General features: G+C 42.3%; 2 protein-coding genes across 2 annotated transcripts in view; one reads left to right on the plus strand and one right to left on the minus strand.

Moving 5' to 3' along the window:
* The window catches only part of rabep1 (rabaptin, RAB GTPase binding effector protein 1), a 332504-nt gene that overhangs the window by 293134 nt on the left and 13879 nt on the right, over positions 1-25491 (plus strand). The window lies entirely within an intron of this gene.
* Positions 8028-9005, minus strand: LOC308090862 (globoside alpha-1,3-N-acetylgalactosaminyltransferase 1-like; the record flags this gene model as incomplete). Its single annotated transcript, XM_080436135.1, has 1 exon — positions 8028-9005. One exon carries the CDS (start codon positions 9003-9005, stop codon positions 8028-8030), a length of 978 nt encoding a protein of 325 aa, XP_080292261.1.

The raw sequence follows: 25491 nt of genomic DNA on the forward strand, positions 1-25491 counted from the left end.
TGGCCTAAGATAGATAGATTAATTAGATTTATATAGATACAGTGGTTAGCACTTGATAACGGCAGTAATACCATCTGAGTGCCTCTGTGGTACCACAAAGGCACCACCACTACTTGGTGGTGCCACATTTGACACCTTTTTTTAGGTGTAGTGTGGCTGATCGGCCACGATGTGGCGCATGTGAGTCCATGGATCCTACAGTACATTATTAGCAACAGGGGAAGGGTGATTGCATTTCAAAGTGATTGTTATTTTTATTTTTTGCATTAATTACTTGCATTAACTGTTCAACAATATGTTGTTGTTTTTTTGCCAACACTTTTTGCCGCCTCTCCAAACTGCCGCTCTAGCCTCTAGGCAGTCCACCTAGGTCGCCTGTATTGACTAGAGCTGGGATCGGGCAGATTTTTTCAGCCCGAATACGACCCGTTACCGACAGCTTTGTGTCCGACCCGAATCGAGGCCGACCATTAATTATTAATATGCGTCCGAACCGGGGCCCGGAACCGACGCTTTTTTTCACTATATATTCACTATATATGACACTGTATCGGAGGCACGGTGGCGCAGTCGATAGCGCTGTCGCCTCACAGCTAGAAGGTCCTGGGTTCGATTCCCGCCGGGGACGCTGTGGGCGTGTCTTCTCCTCCGCGTCATCAGCGCCCATACCCTAGGTGGGGTTGGCGAAAGGGCCTACTCTGTGTGGAGTTTGCATGTTCTCCCCGTTTCTCCTAGGGTAGGGGGATGAGCCGTACCGTAGTGCATTCTGTGAGGCCAGCGATTGGCTGAGGTTTCTCCAGTCAATGTGGGAGGGATCAGATTAGCATTAGGGTGTGTCCCTGTTTGGACCATTTACACATGACATGGTCAAAAGGTCCTGGGTTCGATCCCGGGCTTGTGCAAGGCCTACTTTGCTTTAAACATTACACCAAGCAGTACATGTTGTAATTACAAACATCTTGATAGTTTGTTGTACTGTAGACCGACATGGTCTACAGTACATGGTATGTAGACCATGTACTGTACGACATGGTCCGATCTACAATCTACACTGTATGACATAATGCTCATACCCCATTCATTAACACAGAGATGTTATTAGACACAAAGCTATCCATGTCAACACGTCTTAATGTTCTAGGAGTCTCAACAGTTATAAGTGACTGCCGTTTAATCTAGCTGAAGAGGCAATTCATTGACCACAGTTTTGCACAACCTTAACATCCCAGATCGATAAAAATATTAATCCACTGTGCTGACTAATACACCATATCATAGGAGTACAAAAACTTTGCATAGTGAATAAGAACTTAATCACATTGTGGTTGCACTGTAATGCAACCATGTGCTATAAAGATGTAATCACAGGGCTATCTGCTTGATGTACTATAATTAAAAGTGCATTCAGGTATTATGAATCTATGAATTGAGTGCTAACTTTGTATGTAAACATACAACAGGACAAAGGTGAAACAGTAAGCACAGCGCTGCAGGGACTCGAACCCTGTTCCCAGCAGAAACCAGGAGTACCTACTACCAGTGCTTTTTTGCCATGTTCACACCATGCCCTTACTTGCATGAAAATGTATGAACAGATATGATTAACCTGGCTTTACCAACACAGCTTTCCTTAAGTGTTTACTGATTGACCTGTAATCACACTATACAATAGCACAGTGATTCTCAGATTTGATATAGTATAAAAATCAGCTAGCCACTATAAACCCTATATACATCATCTATTTGAAAATAGCCGATCTACAAGCTCACAACCCCTCACAGGTGGTTAAATGTCTGAAAATACCCATGAACATGAATGCAATATATCAATAGAAAAAAATCATGTGTAAACAAAAAAACATGAATTAAGGAAACACTGATGATAGTGAAAAAGTTAAATCTGAAAGACCCGTTTTGTTTAATGACTATAGAGATACTGGCACCTCATTTATCAACGTGGCGCAGACCAAATAATGGGCGTACGGCGAGATCACCGCAACTTTCGGCATTTATCAATATAACCTGATGATGGCTTCATCCTACCGTACGCTGAGATCTCACGTCTGGTCGATAGCAGTTGTTGCCGTTGGCTGCGCCCGTTTATTCCATTCTAGACCTGCGGAGAAGCATTGTCTGACTGTCTGACAGGCATCTGGACACATAATCCACTCCTAAAATGTATATCTACACTAACAAATAATCCCTGTGAAAATATAACATTTTATAAAGTAATTTAAACAAACTGCTTTAACAGTCATTCGGTTAAGCTTGCAGATCTGGCTGCATTGGCTATTTGAAAATAGCAGATCTACAAGCTCACAACAGGTCCCATCCCGATGCGTTGTGAGCTTGTAGATCTGCTATTTTCAAAATATACGAGCGCTTCTGCGAGAACATTTTCGGGAGCCCCGACCATCTTTTCATGGACAGTGAGGTCTACAAACTTACTGTAGCTTGTCCTATGTTATGGAGTTATATCATAGAGAGTTATGTAGGCTACACAACCTGGTTGGGTTATGGATATCAACCCGACGATCGAATCTCTTATTAACGTGGCAGCACGGGATCACTGCCGCCCGCCCGATTCTCACAGGGAATATCCTACATGACTGCTTGTGCACTGCTCGGTATGGGTTAAATAAATTAATATACAAACCCCATTCATGGCGATGTGATTGGTATCATTATGTAATTCATGTAGGCTACAAGCCTACGTGACAAAGATACTACCGTTACGGATTACATGAAAGACACAGTTGGGCGTGTGTGTGTATGTGTGTGTGAGACAGAGAGAGGCGTGTGCGTGTGCATGTGCGTGTGTGACTTGACAGGCAGCGAGGCGAGCCGGCGAAACTCTTTTGGCTTCCCATGCTTTATTTGGTCGTATTCTGGTTCTCCATGTCGTAAAATCAGGGCGTTTCGAGAATATTTAAGGGCGTGTTATTGAAATGGCGCTCGGTTTCAGCCGTGACATTTATCAAGGCTCCGACCCAATGTACGCTAGGATTGGCTGTGTAGGATTCGTTGATAAATGTGACTTTGACGTTGGTGTACGGCCGAATATATGGAAAAATATAAGCCGGTTTATACGCTCCGTTGATAAATGAGGGCCACTGTGTACCGATTTACGTGACGTTTGGACAGAATCTGTAGGAGTACTGTCAAAAATGGGTTTTGCAAAAAGCGGTCTCCTGGTGGCGCTATAACAGGCCCATGTGAAAGATTTGGGGCAGAGGTTCTGAATTGGCATCCAGGGAGTGTGTGTGCATAGTTTCGCTGCGATCATGCCAACGGTCCTGGAGATTAGCTGGTCAGACAGGGTGCAAAACATACTCTCTCGCCATGCCTTTCGGCCTGGCAGAGACAATAATATGAACGCATAGTATCCCCTATCACAGTGGTTCTCAAACCTTTTCATTTCAAGGACCCCTATTTGAGCATTTTCTACCTCTGGGACAGCAATCTATACTTTAAAATAATTTTAAATTGTATACATTTACTCTAATAAATGGAACCAAATGGACCTGTGAGGGTCCATTTGGTTCCATTTGTACACCCTCTGTTTGAGAACCACTGCCCTATCATGTACACTAAACAAGAGCATAGGAGCCTAGACATAAATAAATATCTCAGATACAGATCATTTGGTTAGAATCAACATATCTGCAATGCATATTGTCTAAAACAGTCAATCACTCATTTGATTTCTCACCATTTCCTCTGCTGTAGCATTTGGCCTATAATCCATGTTACACATTTTAGCCACTTTAAACCTTTCATCACCTGGTTGAAAATAGCCGATCTACAAGCTTGTAGATTGGCTATTTTCTAAAAATCTTAAAATGGCCAAAAATATATTCATTTTGAGTCCTTGACATGAAAAGGTTTGAGAACTACTGCAACAGCACACAGGATGAACATGTATTGAACAGCTTTCTGCCTGTCTCTGTCAGTCCAAAGCCAATAGGCCTGCACATCATTTAATATCTAAAATAATATGAACACACACCAGGGGATATCACATGTTCTCTAAGAGCTGGATTTCGCCTGCAGCTTTAGCACCACACTGTCAGGTTAAATAACTGTACTGATGAACTGTACTGGGGTCCCCAGAAAAATGTGTTAATATCTATAGCATCAAAATCAGCAAGCTACTATATACCCTATATACATCAGCTATTTGAAAATAGCCAATCTACAAGCTTGTAGATCGGCTATTTAAAAACATTAATGAAGTGAAAAGTGAATGTGGAATATTTGCATAAATAACTGTCTCAAATATGAACACACAGTATCCCCTGTCACAGTGGTTCTCAAGCCTTTTAATTTCAAGGACCCCCAGTTTGATATGCATTAGACCACGGACCCCCATTTGATTTTTATCTCTGGGACCACAATACTATAAAATCCTAACTCTGAGAGTGTACAAATGGAACCAAATGTGTTAACTGGACAGCGTGACAACTAATTGAGTGATAACATTTCATGTAAACATACAGGACAAAGGTGAGACAGTCAGCAGGGTACAGCACTGCAGGTACAGCACCCTGAAACCAACATAAGCTAGAAGTACTAACTACCAGTGCTTGTTTGCTTTGTGACACCACCATGTCCCTACTTGCATGTGATACAGAAAATATTAAAAAGACCTGTGGTCAGGGGACCCCCAGGGGTTCTGAACTCATTCCCTGCCTAGAACGACTAAAACGACTTCTGTCCTTTAAAGGACAATTTTGTTTTTTTACAACCAAGGTTTATGTTTTAGCTTGTAATTAAAGTAAATAAAAGATGAGTGTTAAACTTATTTTTTTACTGCTTTCTATAGTTTTAGCAATTTTCGCGATCTTTTTTACAGTGGGCGGGGGCATTCTGTCCGGTGGCTAAATATGTATTTTTTTACACAATAACCCGGTGTTTTCTTTATTATTATTTACAGTAGCTCTTCTAGCCCCCAATAACTCACATCTGGCCATCCAAGACCACAGGACCTTTTTTATTGTGTAAAAAAGGCATATTTAGCCACCGGACAGAATGCCCCCGCCCACTGTAAAAAATATCGCGAAAATTGCTAAAACTATAGAAAGCAGTAAATGAAAAGAAAAAAACTCTCATCTTTTTTTTACTTTAATTACAAGCTAAAATATAAACCGTGGTTGTAAAAAAACAAAGTTGTCCTTTAAGCCCTGTCTGCCAAGAACGACTAAAACGACTTTTAATTCAAGACTCCCATCCACTTCCTTGTTAACTTAAAACTTAAACATTTTGTATCTCGGCTCCTGAGTACTTTTTTTTTTCAATGAAAAATCTCTGGCAGTGGGCAAACGCAAAAAAAAAAAAGTTCTGGCAGTGAATGAGTTAAGGGGTTCCAGGGGGTCTCCAGGAAAATGTGTTAATATCAAAATCATCAATAAACCCTATAGTCAAATGCATATTCATTTGGGGGTCCTTCACATGAAAACGTTTGAGAACTACTGTAATAGCACACACATATTGGATGAACATTTTATTCACATAAACAGCTTTGAGTCTCTCTCTGTCAAAAGCCTCAACTCTATTACACTAGTTGGGAGCATAATGAACACACAACATCCACAATCATGTAGACTATACATAAAGGCCTACACATAATTAAATATCTCAAATAATATGAACGCATAGTATGCGCTATTACAGAGACCCCTATCTACCTCTGGGACCGCAATCTATACTATACAATCCTAACTCTTAAGAGTGTATAAATGGAACCATATGGACCCTCATGGGTCCATTTGGTTCCATTTGTACACCCTCTCTTTGAGAACCACTGCCCTATCATATTATTAAAATAACTGTAGGCCTACTGATGAACTGTACTGGGGGGTCCCCAGAAAAAAAATTACATAAATAAACAGATCAGATACAGTGATTAGAATCAACATCTACAATACATTACATTGTCTGAAACAGTCAATCACTAATTTGATTTCTCCTCATTTAGCATGTGGGTTGTATAATATCATGCATGTTACACTGAGCAGTTTACAAAACCCACACACCCCAGATGGAGGTAAACATGTCTTGACCAACACACCTTGACCCATGACCACAAAACATTAAACTGTCATGTTAAATAACAGTACAAAAACGGAGCTAGAGCTCTTTCCCTCAAACTGCTATATAATAAACAAAGCTAAAAATATTTTAAATAATATGAAATATAAAATCGAGCCTTTAATGTTGATCAGTGATGTTCTATGAATAATGATATGTGTCTAGCATGGACTGCTTGTTAGCTTTAAGCAGCTCTCAGCCCACATTTAAAATCATATTCAATATAAAATCGGGTCTTCCTTAGGGACTAAGGGGTATAATGATCAATGATTATGTTCCATTAGCACAATTAGAGCCATTAAACATCTGTTTACAAGGCACCTTACCTGTCTTCTGATGCTGCTGCTGTCTGACATATGCTCTCACCAATGTTTGCAGCCAGGTCTGCTTTATTATGTCCCCCAAGATTTATCTTGGCTCACAATCCGTCACGATGTGACACGTTGTGAGCTTGTAGATCTGCTATTTTCAAATTGACTATGTATACAGTAGGTTTAAAAGGGCTCGCACCCAGTCACTCGTTTCTCTCACAGAACCTGGCAACGCTGGCTGTGACAGGAGTCTGTGACATAGATGTAAAAATCCACGCCTGGATGTCATCAAAAGCATATAAAACATCAAATATAAACGTCATTGGGTTCCAACCAGCACAAAGAGACCATCCGTGGGGGCTCCTGTGGCCCATATAGTCGCTTCTTTTGGGCTTCGTTTTCATAGACCAGGTTGCTCGATTCTCTCGCAGAGTCTGGCAACTGTGCTGCTGCAGGCTGGGAGAGAGAAGTCCAAATCCAGGCCTTAACGTCATCAAAAACATATAAAACATAAAATCGAAATGTTATTGGGTCCCAACCAGCACCAAGAGACCATCATTGTTTGGTTGTGGGGGTCTATAATGAATTAAAAAGCATAGTGTTCCTGTCCATCTAAATGCAAACAAAGATGGCTGCCGTTGAGAAACTCAGAGAGCAGTGAAGGGGGCGGGGACAGGCAAACGAGAGAGATTTTCAGGAAGGTGGGGGCCTCTGGAGACTGGAGAGTGAATGGAGGTCTATGAGGGGGGCGACTGGAGACAAGGGGGCCCCCCCCGACGCCTGGAGACCGACTGGAGACATGGCTGGAGACTGTCTCCAGTCACTTGCACCTCTGTAGACTCAAGCCCTGCGGGTAGTTAATACCCTCACAAAAACATGTAGTAATCCTGGTCGCTATACCGCCTCCCCCATGACAGCCGGGGCGCCTGATGGAGGGGAAGGGAACTCCCCCCTGTCAGGTGACAAGAAGGTCAATTGGCTCTCATGCATTGAAGGAAGCATGAGCTCGGCCCTGGCCTCCCTACTGTGGGGGACTGGTGTAGTGCTGGTGTAGGGCTGGTGTAGCGCCCAGGATCACTTAGGAAAAAAAATATGACACTGTATCCAGATGTCGATTCAGGGCTGTATTACCAGTCCGCATGCTGTCATAATGCATCAGGTCGCCGCAACCTTTGCACTTCAAAAAGCCAACGGCATCGTTCGTGTCTGCATTAACGACTAAGCTGAAATGCTTCCACACCGGCGATTTCCCGTTTAAGTTTTCAGTTGTAATAAACTTGCCAGAAGACAAGTTAACTTTTACCTCCGCTGGCCCCAACATGCTAGTCTCCAACATGCTAGTCCCCAACATGCTAGTCTCTTACGTGACAACGCACTGTGCGTTGATACGTAAACCAGGAAGTAGAACAGACACGGGTGAGCCTCGTTCTTTGGTGTTTCGCCCAGGCGGACCGTATTTTTACACTTTATTTTCTATATATCAACAATATGACCGATCCGAATTGAATTCCGACCACCAATTATGCAAATGCGTCCGACCCGTGCACGGCCCGTCGGTACCCGACAGTTTCGGTCGGGTATCCCAGCTCTAGTATGGACGCGCCGGCCCTGCTGATGACTCTCTTCCTACATCGGGCCACCAGTCCATCCTGGACGTACCTTACGGTAGTCCTTAATGATTGCAGAGAATCTGATTATTTTGATCTCTGGCTTTCTGGCGTAGACGTCATGCCATTGATACTCTGGAGACAGAATCTTGGTGGGTTTGTGGCGCCAAAGGTACGCGTTCAGATGAGACTCATCCTGCCACGCTGCCTCGATGCCCCGCTGGGCGTCCAGCTCAAAGTTGTCGCTGCACGTCGACAGCATGTGATGGACGGACGCCGGCTCCCCTCCGAACACGCCCCCGCCGTAGTAGAAGTCGCCCTCGTCGGCGGACATGAAGGCTTTAGACTCCGGTCTGCGTTCGTAGATGAACTGGCTGCGCTCCTGGGTGAAGTGATTAAAGTGCAACACGGCGACCAGCTTACCTAGAGTTTCAGATCCCCAGCGGTCATGGAACTTCGAATCGACGTCAAAACAGAAGATGTAGTCGGCGCCATCGCGCAGCTCCGTTTCGATAAAATTGGCAATAATTTTTAACCTGCTGGCTGTTATCTCCTCCCAGCGTTTTGAGTTTGGCGCTGGCTTGACAAACAACTCCCGTCCTGCAGCCATCTTAACGGAGGGGACTTGCTCTGGCCTATCCGTGAAGACGTAATAATGGACTTTAAATCCCACGAAGAAGTACCTCTCTGCGGTTTCCAGGAAATCCTTGAGGAATTGTATGTATTCACCAACGGAAAAAACTGTAACTGCCACGGTGATGTTGCAGGGTTTGTAGATGCCATCCAACAACGCAGGTTCAAATGTGGATTCCCATACGATCGGAGCTAACCATGGCGTCATCGCGACAACGTCGGTGCGTCCATTCAAAGACCGGTGGATTAGGATAACCGCGGCGGAGGCCAACATCCCTGAGACTATTAGACAAAAGGCCCTTCTTTTGTCTGGTGGCCGGAACCAGCTAGTTCGGGTGCGAGCCAGTGGCGGAGCCATGACCATCCTCAAGACCGTCTTGAGAATTAGAGATAGTCAAAGAGTGAATTACTTAGTTACTAAGTTGAATAATTCTGCTCTTGGACGTTGAAATATTGAGTTCACCATTTATATAGTGCTTGGCTGGATGCTCGTGACATCTTACTGATGTAAGCTATCTCCATATATGGAGTTTACGTTGGATATAGGTCGGATAACTCCACATAAGAGCGTTCATTTGTATAACTATATTAGGTATATATTCTGCTTAGCATCTCTCCTCTTTCCCGAGTCCTTTCATTTCAATGAAATCCATTGCAATTCTGAGAAGACAGACGTGGCTGGAGTCTTCACAACCTATACATGATTATTAGGTAACAATGAATATCCTGACCCAAACACCAGATAGAGAAAGATTTCATATCAACCATCTGCAGAACAAGATGAGGATCTCCATGAAAAACAAAGACTGTTAGCCTGTGTATCATATGATAGCCTACCGTATAGGCCTCAGTGTACACAGTAAAATCCTCAGTGTTTTAGGAGTGTCAAAATGCCACTAATAATGAGGACTTTATTGTGTAGGCTACAACCTTTATGACATAAGTTGTTTTGCAATTTACCAAAATACATCTTGATAATATAACCAATACAATTATTTGTTTCACTTCTCAACAAATTCAGCTTCAATTGCAGCTTCTATCTGTTGACTGAAAGCAGCCCTGTCTCAAATAGACACAACATGCCTGTGTGTCTCTACCGCCATTAGTTGCTCTCTACCGCCGTCTAGTGGCACCACATAGAAAAAAGTGGTACCACAAAAATAGGTGGTACCACAGGGGCACCAGAGGGGTACTACCCCTGACATTATCAAGGTACTACCACTGTAGATAGATAGATAGATAGATAGATAGATAGATAGATAGATAGATAGATAGATAGATAGATAGATAGATAGATAGATAGATAGATAGATAGATAGATAGATAGATAGATAGATAGATAGATAGATACTGTAGATAGATAGATAGATACTATACTGTACATAGTACTGCAGATAGAAAGAGGGAAGGACAGACAGACAGACAGAGTTGGAACATTTTCAAGACATTGAGAACTAACAGTAAACAATATGCATCACCCAAGTCTATGCGTGTGTATTCATGGTCTGAGTTACAGGAGGGAGGGGCTGTGGACAAATCATGCTGTCTGACAGCCAAGTCAGCTTGCCCTTGGCCAGAGTCTGTCTGGCAACAGCGGCCCTGTGCTGACTTATTGGCCCATCACTTGTTCAAGTTGCCATCCGACTGTAACACCCAGAATCTGAAACTTGGGAAACCAAACCGCTACCGCTCAGCCAAGAGGGAATCCCCAGTTGGCCAGGGAAGGTAATGGGCATCTGAGCTTCAGGCAGGGAGCTGCTGAATGTCCCATGTAGGCTATAATGCAGTGGTTCTCAAACGTTTTCATGTCAATGACCCTCAAATTTATACAGTATGTATTGGCAGTGGACCGCCATTTGAAAATATTTTGAGCGATCCTCATAAGAGATTTTGTCAACATATTTATGGAAATAGATCTGCAAGCTCATGTGTCATGATGAGTTGTCAGCTTGTTGATCGGCTCTTTTAATTAGCCGAAAAGGGCTGAAGTGTTTAAACTGCTGCTCATTTTGACAAATGAATGGAGTCACCTCCATTCATTTGTCAACCAATGGCACCCAATTTGTGCCAGTATCAACGTGCGGTCAGACGACACACATGGGGACATCATAGAGATATCCATTGGGCCATGACAGATCACAGACTGTACTGAAACTACTGATTGGAAGGCCAGGAAAATTCTTCACAGTTCATTAATTCATTAGGCCCAATATGCAATACTGAAGTTGTTTGATTTGAGAATGCAGTGTCATGTAGCACATCTCTAAACAGTTTAGTTCTGTATGAACTATTGGTATTCAAATTCTGTATGATCAGGCCAAGGAGGGACCTGGGAGACGCAAGAATAGCTGCAATGTGGTTGTCATTCAGGCAGCAAACCATCCAAACTTATGGTGTGGCCCAGATAAGTCAGCTTCTCCTGGTAGAATTTAGATTTCTCTGTATTCAGATGTAGCCTGTAGAGTGGGGCTTTCAGGAATGTTTCATGATCAGTTTCAATCCAGGTACAGTAGTACTCGCAGTACCATGGACAACATCTTCTGAAATTTTGAGGGTACTGATAATAGCCTTTAGCAAACTCACTTGAACCTGAATGATCTGCTTAACAATGAAAGCAGTCAGATCTCTGCTGTCCTCGTGCAGAAGAGCCCGATGGAAAGCGTTTGCAAGGAGTTTCATTCATTTTTAGAACTTGAATTGGGACATTTTTGCATAATGAGTACTTTTACTTTTGGTACGTTAAGTATATTTTGATCCTAATACTTTCATACTTTTACTCATTACTTTACTCTTACTTTTGAATTCTGGACTTTTACTTATTTCTATAGGCCTATTGCAGTATTGCTACTTTTACTTAAGTAAAAACTGTGAGTACCTTTTCCACCACTGTGTATTATGTGTGGAATGGGGTAGCAATCACTCACTATACAGCCTTGTTGGACTCCCTGAGCTGAGTCATAATGATTGGCAACACCCAGGGGGACACGTCGGGTCAGTCTTCTCAGTGATGTTGCCCATCTAGTAGCCATCTCTCACTTTGACTTTATGTACAGCATTTTTCACACAGTCCATATTAGCTAGAGGCGGAGCTGTGGTGTCAGGAGGAGGTGGAACTATTATCTCCCTGGCTGTCTGTTCTTATTTGAGCATCACTTTGTTTCCCAAAATGACCATTTCCAGTGCCTCAAATAAGTCCAACCCCAGCAGCTGAGAACCTGACTCGAAGGCCGGTGCAGAACATCCATCATGAAGTTCATGTTTAGTCAATACTGGAATTCTCTGTCTTGAGTACATCACCAGATTAATATGTTTGTTCCAGCAGTATACCACTGAATTTGTTCTCTTAAACATGAGCAGGCAGGCAGCAATGAAACTGAAGATCCACTATCTACAGTACAATTGTCTTGAATGTACAGTACCTAATTCTAGTGCTCATTAATTTCCTCTCTAATGACACAGCGTGTTTCAGAAAGAAATAGCACAGTCAGCTCGGGAATACCAGACTCCCTCACCTCGTATTTTTTGAGCTGAGCGGCACACTTTTGCAAAGTGCCCAGTAATTTCCACATGATGTGCATATTTTGACATTTTGTCAAGTTTGCCAGGTGCTTAACTGAGTCCCACCTGTACCATTTGTGTGTATGTTTAGACTTTATTTCACCTTCCTTTTTGATACCTGCGCTTTTGGAATGTTTTTTTCTCGCAGAATATCCTGTTCCTGCACCGGGACTTCACTGTTGTGCATGGCCGAATCCACTTGATTGGCAAGAATGGCCTTATCCAGTGTCAGTTTATCTTCTAGGAACAAGCGTACATACTGTAGTATGGATCCACTGTAGGCTTTTTCCAAGATTTGTAACATACTGTATCTTGCTCTGCCTTTCAGAATTCACACACTGCGAGCAACTCATGCAGAGACGTATGTGCAGTCGTTTCATTTTGTCTTTGCGCTCATTCGCAAAACGTATGTCTCTTGGATGGATGATTTTTATGTTGTCATTGAACACAAGTGTACAGCGAAATGTTCTTGATGGCATCATTCCAATGCAAAAGGAGCTGTCTCAGTCACAGACTTTGCCTGTCTTGTCTAGGTCTTGTATGTCTATGTTTTGTTCCCTGGTCTAGTATTCTTGGTTCTATGTTTCTGTTTGCCCCAGCTGTATCTGATTTGTAATCACCCCTCATGTGTAATTAGTCTTGTCAGTCTTTTATTTGTCGAGTCATTGTTTGGTGTCACTGCATTAGTTAGTTTGTATTTGTGATTTTCTGTTCATCTACTGTTTATTAAAACACCCAACCATGGGTTTTGATCACTACATGCCTAGCTGTCCTGCTTTTGGGTCCTCACCACACCAGTACGTGACACGAGCGACAGAATGCATAGGTATGACCCCGTTAGTAGCACCATAGGTACAAATAAATAAACAATTAAAAAAAGTCAGCGTATGTACAGTGAGGTGTGCATCCTCAATCTCCTCAAGAAAAAGATATCCTGGTGACCCTTCTTTATCAGGGAGGATGCATTTAGGGTCCAGGAAAGATCTTCTGATATATGGACCCCGAGAAATTTGAAGCTGGTCACCTGTACATGGCCCAAACCATTATTATCAAGTTTGCAGACGACACTACAGTGATTGGCCTCATCAAAGACAACAATGAATGTTCCTATATGGAGGAGGTACAACACCAGGTGAGGCGGTGTGTTGAAAACAACCCCGCCCTTAACACCATATAAAGACAAAAGAGCTGGTCGTGGACTTGAGACGGAGCAGAAGAGGGCAGCATGCTCCTATCCTCATCGATGGGGTGGAGGTGGAGCGTGTCACCGAAAGTGCGCGGTCGAAAGTGAAGAGGGAGGAGAGGAGAGGACTCAGGACACAACCTGGCGGGAGACCAGTGTTCAGGGTGATGGTTGAAGAGGTGAGATTGCCTATACGTATCCTGACATGCTGGGGTCTATTGACTAGAAAAAAGTCAAGCCAATTCTGCACAAAAGGTGCTCACAGGGCAGCCACATGATGATCATAAAGTAGTGCCTGGAGGAGGCAGTCTGTCTGAGCACACAAAGGTCTGTAATGGACACATTAGCCAATGGCTGACTGGCAGTTGTAAGAACAGTTCACTGAGGATGAACCCAAAAGTGCTAGCTTGTGGTCCATTCATTCAGATGGTTTAGTCTCACCAAGACCGCAGGCAGACCATTTTGGTTGTGCTCAGATTCAGTTAACCCAAACATCTCCAAGAGACAATGTCTCAAATTGAGTGTATTTGTCATGTTCTGGGGATGAGAAACAAGCTCAGCTCCCTGGCCATTTTGAATAATCTGTGGCGATATTCCTCAGTGCAAACTCAGTCTCAGCTTGGACGAACCATGCAGCAGCCTATCGCTCCCAAAAGGGAGACAATTTCAGCAAATCAGAGAGTAACTGAATTGTCCAGGAGCGTCAGGTTCACAAGTGTAGTTAGCAGAAACAAACATACAACAATGTTCCTTTAACCATGGCTCATTGGCAAAGAAGCTTCAATAGCTTTCTTATTTTTTTGTAAATATGGCCACTTACATGACTCCAGCGATGTGTACCAACTTTTGCACAAAATCTGTAGGAGTAGTAGCAAAATGTGTGTTTTGAAGAAAGCGCTAAATGGCAGAAACTCTCTTTGTGCTTACTTGGTACAAACTGCAGCTGCATGCTCAGAGATGGAGGTGCGCTGAAAATGCACTTCTCGGTAGCCACATACAGTATACATGCGTCATAATCCAAGGGAAAACAAAAATGCTAAAACTGCATTCACACTGTTGCACTGTTGTACATAGATAAGTGTGCTTGATTTATATTATACCTTACCTCAACTCACTTTATATTTTCCTATTATACCCCAATTCTGCACATTTCCCATTGCTACTTTTTAGGTTCAGGGAGTATGTCTCACCTGTACTTTAACCTTCCATCCATCCATCCATCCATCTTCAACCGCTTATCCGGAATCGGGTCACGGGGGCAACAGTTCCAGCAGAGAGCTCCAGACTCCCCTTTCCCGAGCAACATTAGCCATTTCCTCGTGGGGGATCCCAAGGCTTATTTTTTCATTGCATTAGCGGAACATGCCACACAGGTTTAGGGTTACTGTGACAAATACAGTATACCCCTCTTGATACTCACCAAGAAAGTTCCAACTGAAATTCTAGCATGCCCAGTCTAGGCCAAATGGTCACTAACTAGTCCGTTCAAAAACGACGAGCCCCCATTTTGTCAACCCAATTGCTTTAACAAAACAAGCCCCCATTCTGTCAACCCAATTGCTTTAACAAAACAAGCCCCCATTTTGTCATTTTTTGCTTAGAGTATAGACAAAAATGGGAGACCCCGTAATTAAAGGCGTAAAACTGTACTGTGCTGCTATTGTTTGCTGCCAACTTCCAGGAACTATCAAGAGGCTCCCTTGATCCGCAATTGCAATAAGACAATTATAGGTCTATTGGAATCAACTCTCAACCCACTCACTTAATGAAACCCAAAATGTTTCCATGTCTTTAATGTAGTGTAATTGTCACAGGCTGGGGGATCTTTGAGCAATTTCACCACCATCACCACAGTGGAGCTGCTGAGTGAAGTGATGATGTATATTAGTAGAATGAAAAAGAAGACAGACATGTACATCCCATGTGTATCAGTGCAGGAAAATGGAAAAAGATATTATAGAAATGATATGTTCCTCGATGTTTATTAGTAGGCCATTTTTTGACATCAGCGCTGATATCCCACAGAATGAACCGAGTCTTAACTTGATCCATGCTGCCACTTCATTCAGAGAGGAATCGTCCAAGAGCACTGAGGTCACCAGTGTAGTGTTTGTGATAACAAACAGACTTGCAACAATCTTCTTTTTCAAGGGAACAGTCTTTAAAAAGGGCAGGTCAAGTAAAGGGAAACAGCATCAATACTAGAATCAAAACGGAGACGTTAACCAAGGTACACCTCTTGAAGAACAAACCTACAGTTGTCTTGACTTTTACATACTAGTATGTAATTTACTGCCTATTTTGTTGCATCACAGTGTGTGGCTTTTGGTTGGTTTGCTACTGACAACAACCACATTTACACTCAGGGGATTAACAAAGTTAAGTTTTGAATAAGTAATCTAAAGTGTTATTATTAATTGGTCTGATCTAAAACACCTCCATCTTCTTCACTGTGCTACTACTCTGCATCATAGCAATTACCAGAAACACTTCAGGTGAGCAGTTGAGCATCCTCCCATTTTTCAACACAGCTAACATGTCCTTAAATATTCTCTTTGAGGTACATCGGACGTGTGTGTTGCATTGTGGGATGAGTCGTCAGGAACAAACTGCTATCTTTAGTCGCCTGGTCCACTTTTACTTACATGGTCAAAGTTTTGTGCTTACTTGGTAAAAACTGCAGCTGCATGCTCAGAGATGGAGGTGTGCTGACAATGCACTTCTCGGTAGCCACATACAGTAAACATAATGTACAGTATATTCCCGTGGAGGAATCTTCTATAAACTTAGATTCATGCACAGGGCTTTGGTGCTATTCATTTAGAGTGCAAAATGGGTAAATATAATGTTCATCCCTAGCTTTATTATGAGGACGTGTGTCTACTTTGCCAACATCTGATCGATGTACGAGTGCACACTGGGAAAGATATGCAAAAAACAACAACAAAAACAAACAAACAAACAAATCCATTATGTCTCTCTTCTGTTGAGCCACCCTGTAATGTTAAAACAATGAAAACATAATCGTTGTAGTGAGGGGAGGGCTGCCTACAAAAAAAAAAGAATGCAGGTGCACAGCAAAATCAATTTCTATAGGCCAATTTGGTTACATTTGTACAATGTAATTTCACTTAACAAAACATTTTATTGTGTGCACAGGTGTTTCGCCTGCTCGTGTGTGACTCATACGGTCATTATCCTTTTCAGCCCCGGTTGATGGACTGCAGACCTGAGATCAGCTCACGGGCTAGTGGTACAGCTCACGCACACGCACACACACACACACACTCACACACACACACACACACACACACACACACACACACACACACACACACACACACACACACACACACACACACACACACACACACACACACACACACACACACACACACACACACACACACACACACAGAGAATAACATACGCTGATGTTTTCTGACTGAAAATAGCCTCCGTATGCCCCCTCTGTGGGTGACATGAGTTTCATTTTATGCAGATGCAGATGTTTTCATACAAAGTGACTTACAAGTGCACAGGGTCCAAATACAGGCCCCTGGTTGGAATTCTATCGTACCGAGAACATGTTCTATCAACTGTTCTCACAGGGGACAGCACTGGTTATAAGTGGTACTTTTTGTTCTCCCGTAGAGCAGCTGGTCTCAGAACAGTAATGCCCTAAGGAAGACCCGTCACAGATGACGAGCTGTGCGAGGCTCTGCTGGTATATTTACTGTACCGTTTGGCACCGCAAAGCCAAACAACAGCTGATGTCAGAAATGCCTCATACAAGTCTGAGCGCATTCCTCAGTGTTAAAGGGATAGTTCACCCCCAAAATGACTTTTCTTCTATCGATTACACACCCCATGAAGCCTTGAATTCATGGAGTTGTTTTTATTTTTGTCGCATTCCTAAGCCAATAATTTGATGACCGGCGGCGGCTCCGGTAGCAGACACAAAGTGTCAACTTTGAGTCTCCTACAATATCCTAAAATATCTCAGTACTTCTTCCACCACTGGCTATTCAGTGGTAAAAAAAGAAGAAGAAAATAACTAAAGAAAAACACTTTGATTTACAGGAGAGGAGAGGAGACATCAGAACAGGTCAGGATGGGTGTCCAGATGGCACAAGGGTAAAGTTGTTGCTCCGACTTGGCCAGGTGCTCCATCACAATTGTCCATATTTGCGAGTGGCTGCATGAGAAGGTGTTCTCTGTCGTTGCACTAGAAACTCCAACAGGTTGGTCAACAGCAGGAATAAGTGGAACTGGGGAGGACAGCGTGTGCCTCAGCATTCGACTCATCCTCCCAGTGAAACTACTCACTGTCATGGTGGAAAGTGCTGGCATCATCATGTGTATCAGAGAAGACGTGGTTGTCTCTACACAACGTTCCCTAAAGGCCATGTAGGGGTCAGCAGTGACAGGGACTATATATATATATGGAGGGGGGAATGAATTGGGAGCAAAAATAAATAAATGTAGGCTAAAGTGTAAATAGTGGTTTGAATTAATTTCATAGAACTTTCTTCGACATTAGATCAGTGTTGGGCTATATTACTTAGGAGAGTAATATGTGACTTATTACTTATTACTCCTTTGAAAAGTAATAATATTATATTACTTATTACTTGGAATCAAGAGTAATATATTACATATTACTTTATATTACTTTCCCCGCGCCCCCCGCAAAAGAAAAGACGTGTACAGTTTTTAGCCTTTTAGAACTGAATCCAATTTAATGGAACAATAGAAAACAGTCAACAGTCTTTATCTTTTTAAGTATTTTGCTGCTACAAATTCCATATTTGGAATTGGAACAATAGTTATCCTTACAGGAACAACATCAATCTGAACTGCACACACTGGCTGCAGCCTCTCAAAAACTGAAACAATAAAGTAAACTTTTTGAACATTTCTTAACCTTTTCAACCTCTTACACCAGTCAATATTAATTAGCCAAAGTGCAAGGGGGGAGGAGAGAGGAGAGGAGATATATAGAACAGTGGTTCTCAAACTTTTTCATGTCAAAGACCCCCAAATTGACACTAGCCTGCGGACCCCCATTTCAAAAGATATGCCAGGGACCCCCATAAGAGAAGATTGTTTACTGCTCTAGCAGTGATTCTCAACCATTTTAATTTCAAGGACCCCCAGTTTGACATGCATAGGGCTACAGACCCCCATTTAATGGCATTTCTATCACTTGGACCGCAATTTATATTGTAAAATCTATGTCAATTTAACTCTGAGAGTGTACAAATGGACCCTAACGGGTCCATTTGGTTCTATTTGTACACTCTCTGAGTTATAGACCCATAAGGGTCCATTTGGTGCCTAATCTATCATTTAGCTGGGGACCCCCTGGAACTCCCTCAAGGACCCCTGGGGGTCCCCGGACTTTGAGAACCAATGATATAGAGGAGAGAAGAGGAGAGGAGAGAAGAGGAGAGGAGAGGAGACGAGAGGAGAGGAACACTGTTTCCTCTCCTCATCAGCAGTTTGTTTGCCCGACCACCAGACCAGTGACGCAGGGGGACTTCTGAAAGGGTCATGCCGAAAATAGGTTGCTTTATTCGGATACAATGCGTGTCACATCTGCTGAAGACACCGCAGATACCAAAGATATCCATGTCAAGAGGCCAAGAAGATCTAATGTATGACAGGTCCAGCGATGTCACAACTCTGAACGAGGCCAGGCTTGATCTCTTTGCCAGAAAGCAAAGACAATATGACTTGATCCCGCCAACTCAAGCAGCACTCAAAGAGCATGCCAAACGTCGGCATTGAAGCGACATCCACAAATGCCAAGCCCATCTGGGGATGGGTGGAACAGGACGAGAAGTGGAAAGTCTTCTGGACTCCACTTCCACCTATTGCGGAGAGTTGTTGGGAGTTGACCAAATGTGGGTGCACCAAGGCATGTACTGGAAGGTGTAAGTGCTTCAGATATGGACTCAGTTGCACATGCCTATGTAGTTGCCCCTGCTAGAACCTATTTGCATGTTTATTTTGCCAGAGTTTTTCCACGTTGTCCTCTGTGTTTTCAAGTGTAGGCCTATGGCTCGGCTTCCCCTCGCCACATCGGCGCATCATGTTTTACTTTGTCGCCAGTCTATTAGTGTGTAATTTTCAGTTGTTTCTTTGTAACATTGCTTCCACTGCCTTCCACTGCCATATGTAACAGTGAAGCACATTTTCAGTTTAGTTCCTTAGTATAGTTTGTCATGGTTCCGTGGCTACTGCCATTCAGTATTAGCCATTGCTCAATTATAATTTTGGAGCACTGTCCGTTCAGCATATATATATATATATATATATATATATATATATATATATATATATATATATATATATATATATATATATATATATCCTCCCTTGTGACTGTTACCTTGTCGTGGTAAGGGAGCTTGTGTACCTCAGTGAACCCTGAGAGCTATGCCAGTGGGAGGCAACTCCTGACAGGTTTTACCAAACTGGACAGGTCGTGGGCGAGGAGTCAGACAAAACACAGTAAAACAACCTCTCTTGACAGAGCTTTTTGAGGAACCCAATACATTTATATGAGAAAAGGTATCATTTAAAGATCCACATGGCGGACGGCAGTCATCTTGAAATTTCAAGTGGCTGTGGGCGGTTTCTTGTCAAATGACCTTTTGAGACGGCTCATGGCAATTTTCATGCTTGTATCACCAACCAAATGATTTGATTAAGCTTAACTGCTCCACTAAGGTGGTGGCCATCTTGAAAAAATGGCCGCCATCTTGAAATTTCAAGTAGCTGTGGGTGGCCTATTGTCAAGTGACCCACAGAGACTGCTCATGCCAATTTTCATGCTTGTATCACCAAATAAACCATTATATAACTTAATTGCTCCACTAAAGTGTTGGCCATCTTGAAAAATGGCCGCCATCTTGAAATGTCAAGTAGCTGTGGGTGGCCTATTGTCAAGTGACCCACAGAGAGTATTCATGCCAATTTTCATGCTTGCATCACCAAATAAACCATCATATCACTTAACTGCCCACTAAAGGCCTGTTCATAGTCCCTAGATGGGTCTAAAACGTGCGTCAGGGGGTGAGGGATTCCGTCCGTTCTTTACGGACGCATGCATAGTCGCTCACGTTATTTAGGGGTTATTTTATTTATTTTAAAGTGTACAGGCGTAATACACCTATCATCCACTAGATGGCCACTAGTATGTACCGCCGTACCCATAATGTTGCCATGTCTACTTATTATAAGCGACTTTGGGCTTATTTTTCTGTAAAGTTGCTTGTAAACAAACAAGCAATTTTGTATTGGTGGTTGCGGTTTTATTTGGGCTTGTTTCTAAAGTGTAGTTGCTTATTTGGGCCAATTATTATTTAAACCAGTGATTCTCAAACATATATTGTAGATCTGCTATATCCTAGTCGATTCTTTTGGGCTTGTTTTCATAGACCTGGTTGCTTATTTCTCTCACAAAACCTGGCAACACAGCCAGCTGCTGGCATCAGCGCAGCTAACAACATGAAGCTACCATTGTAGCATCTAGCCAAAACAACGCAATAAAAGACACAAACTAGTCCACAAACTAGACAAAAACAATGGTTGTCTACAAAACGTGAGTTTCGACCCCTACTGCACTGTGCTATATATGCTATATATTGTCACAGACCGTGCATCGACGGGTCTATACTTAAGTACATTTACTCAAGTACTTCCACCAACCAACGTGGGTCTTTTTTTGGAGAAAGAGGGCCCGAGGAAAACTTTTTTTCCTTATACTGCCAACGGGTTCCACTGGTACTACAGCCAACGTACAAACGAACGTACGTCGGCCTGACGGTGAATGTTGACTGCATGGACGGAAATCCTGGAGCCGTAAGTGACGGAGGGGGAGACAAAAACGACGACGCAAGGAGCGCTGGCGCTAGTTACGTATCCTTACGTCCGACTATGAATGATACTTAAGGTGTCGCCCATCTTGAAAAATGGCCGCCATCTTGAAATTACAAATGGCTCAGACAATGTTCTTGTCAAGTGACCCATGGAGACTGCTCATGCCAATTTTCACGCTTGTATCATCAACTGAAAGATTCTGCCAGAAAAAAGCATTTAACCGCTCCACTATGCCTGCCCCTGCCGGTTCTCTGAATTTTTATTTTTAAATAGGCTCTGTCATGATTAATTGACCACATATATGAAGTTAAACAACTAAATTCTATCTGAACGATATCTTATCTCAAGTAAATTCCGTGCCTCAAAATAGAAGTTTGAGAGCTTTTTGAAGTTAAAAAAATCACACCCAGTGTGAAGTGGGCGGTGTGGTCATCACAGTGGTCATCACAGTGATGGAAGCTCACTTAAAAAAAAAATTGATATTTTTTCTCTCGAAAAAAAAAGTGTTTTTTTTTTAAGTGCATAGTCCTATTTATATGTTATTAGTTTCATCATGTGTCTCGCTAGCCAATCACAGTGCTGAATAGAGTCAGCCAATAGAGTCAGCCAATCACAGTACAGCTAGGGGTGTACTAATGCTAGGGGTGTACTAATTATGAGCCAATCACAGTACAGCGAAGGGTGTACTAATGAGGTGTCCCAACCCCACTTATAGGGGCGGCTACACCGCCCAAAAAGGCGGAGAAATAAACGAGTCGGCGGTCGCATACGGGTCATGCGCTACGTCATAACTGTGCGCGGGCTGCGGGCTAAAAAGAACTGATCTGCAAGCTAAGAAGCATCTCTGTTGACGTAGGTTGATAGCTTGTAGATCTGCTCTATTTTCGCACAATGCGACAACTTGCCTCTACGAGAGACGGAGAGAGAGTACATGAATTAAATGAATGAATGAGCAAAAAAGAATTACGCTCGTCATTAGTAACAAGTAACGAGGCCTTTTTTGACCGAGTAATATGGTATTATATTACTGTTTTGGCAGAATAATACCTTACTTTACTCGTTACTGGGAAAAGTAATAATATTACAGTAATATATTATTTTTAATTTGTTACTGCCCAACGCTGGACAAGAACTGTCTTGACTGTGAGGAAATGACACTCTGAACCCTAATCAGGCTTTCTCTCAATGAGCCAAGTTAAAGGAGTAGTTCACCCCAAAAAATACTTATTTTATATCAATTACACACCCCATGAAGCATTGAATTCATGTTTTTTTTTTCATTTTTTGTAATTCCTAAGCCAATAATTTGATTACCGGTGGAAAGATGCTAATGTATCCGGTAGGAGACTCAAAGGAGTCTCTTTGAGTCTCCAACCGGAATTACACCTGGTCATCAAATTATTGGCTCAGGAATGTGTCAAAAACCAAATAAAATCCATGAATTCAAGGCTTCATGGGGTGTGTAATTAATAGAAAATAAGTCATTTTTTTTGGGTGAACTATTCCTTTACAATGAATTAAATCTTAGTTAAAGTATAGGACTCATGTACTCATGAACCCAACAGTATGTGTACAACAGAGGCACAGACAGTCAGACCTATCACCACATACTTTGTTCAATAGATATCTGTCATGTCATCCCCTCTCTTTCTATCGAATAAAGCATGAAAAATGTCTCGGTAAATAGCCAATTTAAAGGACAAAGCTAATCCCAGTACAGCGAGACATGGCCAAAAGCAGCAGAAAAGACTGCCTAATGAGAGTGGAACAGAACAAATGAGATCAGCAAGGCAAAGTGGAACGTTTGCAAGAAGAATATTAAATAAGGGGCCCAAAGCAGATAAGAAAACAAGAGGGATTCTGTCACACAAAACAAGGTAAAATAATGATAAAAATTAAAAACAAATCTCAACAACTTTGTCTCTTCATGTCACTGATTAAGACATTCTAAATAGGCTACTAAATAGCAGTATCCAATGAGAGACATAAAATAGGCTACTTCCTGGCAATAAAACAAGCAATAAAACATGATTAGTGGTCTGTAATCTGAGGCCTATATGCTTTTTAGGAAATGGTGACATTTTAAGTATAGTCAGCTCAGATGTGATGCAATAACATTAATCTGCGTTTCTGAAATTTGGAGCACTGGCTATCGCCTAAAATACATTTTAGACTACATTAGTGCGTTTTACTAGGCCTACAACTGTAAGACAAGTTTTTCAGTGTGCTACTGCAATGTCTGGAGGCATAGACATGTTTCGCTTAAACTTAAATTGATTGATTGATCAATATACTGATTAGCCACTTTGCATTAGGTTTGCTGAGTGTGCATTAGGACTAGATGTGCCTGCAGCAACTATCGCTTTCAACACGTGAATTAAGTAACCATGCAGTTAAGTCAGCATCCCTAGAGAATGAGACAATTATTTTAGTTAATCTTGCCTTTGAAAATATTTAATAACATTAATATTAATGAAAAATGTGTATCCGTTCACTTAATTGTTCTGCTTGGGCCAGAGTGTGTGTGTGTGTGTGTGTGTGTGTGTGTGTGTGTGTGTGTGTGTGTGTGTGTGTGTGTGTGTGTGTGTGTGTGCGTGTGTGTACGCGCGCGCGCAGTGGTGGAAAAAGTATTCACATTTTTACTTAAGTAAAAGTATCAATACCGCAATGTAGAAATACTCTATTACAAGTTAAAGTCTGAATTCAAAATTTACTTGAGTAAAAGTACAAAAGTATTGGTATCAATGTACTTAAAGTACGAAAAGTAGAAAGTATACTCATTATGCAGAATTTTTCAAATGTACTATAAAATGTATAAAATCTTTAGAAAATAGCAGATCTAGAATGAGCTTGTAGATCTGCTATTTTCAAATGGCTGAAGTGGTTAGGTTTTGGAATAATAATCAAAATCTACAAAGTAACTAAGTTTTAAATAATTGTTGTGGAGTAAAAGTACAATATTTGCCTCTGAGATGTAGTGGAGTAGAAGTACAAGAACCGAAAATTGGAAATACTTCAGTAAAGTAAAAATACCTTTTAATGAAAAGTACAGTACTTGAGTAAATATACTCAGTTATTTTGCACCAGTGTGTGTGTGTGCGTGTGTGTGTGTGTGTGTGTGTGTGTGTGTGTGTGTGTGTGTGTGTGTGTGTGTGTGTGTGTGTGTGTGTGTGTGTGTGTGTGTGTGTGTGGGGTGTGCGCGCGCGTGCGTTTGTTTGTGTGTGTGTGTGTGTGTGTGTGAGAGAGACTCTCTCACTCACTCTCTCTCGCTCTCTCTCTCTCTCTCTCTCTCTCTCTCTCTCTCTCTCTCTCTCTCTCTCTCTCTCTCTCTCTATCCCCTCCTCCCACCCTACATGTTTCGGAGGAGCGCTCCTCCAACAACAGATAGTTTTGCTCTAGACACGCGCTACGGTCACCGGTGTGCCCTGAGCTTAAGGCTTGTCGAGACAGACAGACAGACAGACAGACAGACAGACAGACAGACAGTGAGAGTGTGAGAGCAAAGGAAGGAGAGCTTTCCACATCATTAAAACGGACAGTGTGGACACAATGAGAAAGTAGAAGAACCGGCCTCTTAATTCACGGGATCATCTCTCGCCTTAAAGTTTGATCGATCCATCATAGCAGCCAACAGCAGCCTGTTCCATGAGCGGAAAAAAAACTAAAGAGGAGAAAGAGCACCATGCCCACCACCATGCCACCAAACAAGGTGAGTAGCGACGATTTTTGGGCGAGAGTGTGATATTAAAGCGATATTTTCCATGACTTTTTTCATTTATTTTATATTCTTTTTTTTTTATGTTTGTTTATTTGATTTGATAGTGAAATATCCCTTTAATAGAGACACGCTTTAGTTGTGATCTCAGGGTTGGTTGTGCTTTCTGCATGCAGGATAAACATGAGGCAATAAGAGGGGAGCTGTCCAGGGTGCTGACATCAGCACTGCTTGGACCACTTATTGTTCCCAGTGGCGACCCCCCCCCCCCCCCCCCCCCCTGTCAACAACAAGACTGAGACGGGGTGGAAAGAAAAGCAGTGTGTGCACAAAAGAAAAAGAACATGCTTATGAGAGATATTGTTAGGCTACGTTGTATACCCGATATGGGGGTATATAGGCTATAAAAGGCTATACAGATTTTTATTGGCCAACAAATCTTGGTCTTATGTCCTACTTGTTGCATCTCATTTGGGCTGAGGGCTCACACACAGCACTATGCAT

This window comes from Gymnoscopelus braueri (genome assembly GCF_963280865.1).
Source record: "Gymnoscopelus braueri genome assembly, chromosome: 8".
Lineage (NCBI taxonomy): Eukaryota > Metazoa > Chordata > Actinopteri > Myctophiformes > Myctophidae > Gymnoscopelus > Gymnoscopelus braueri.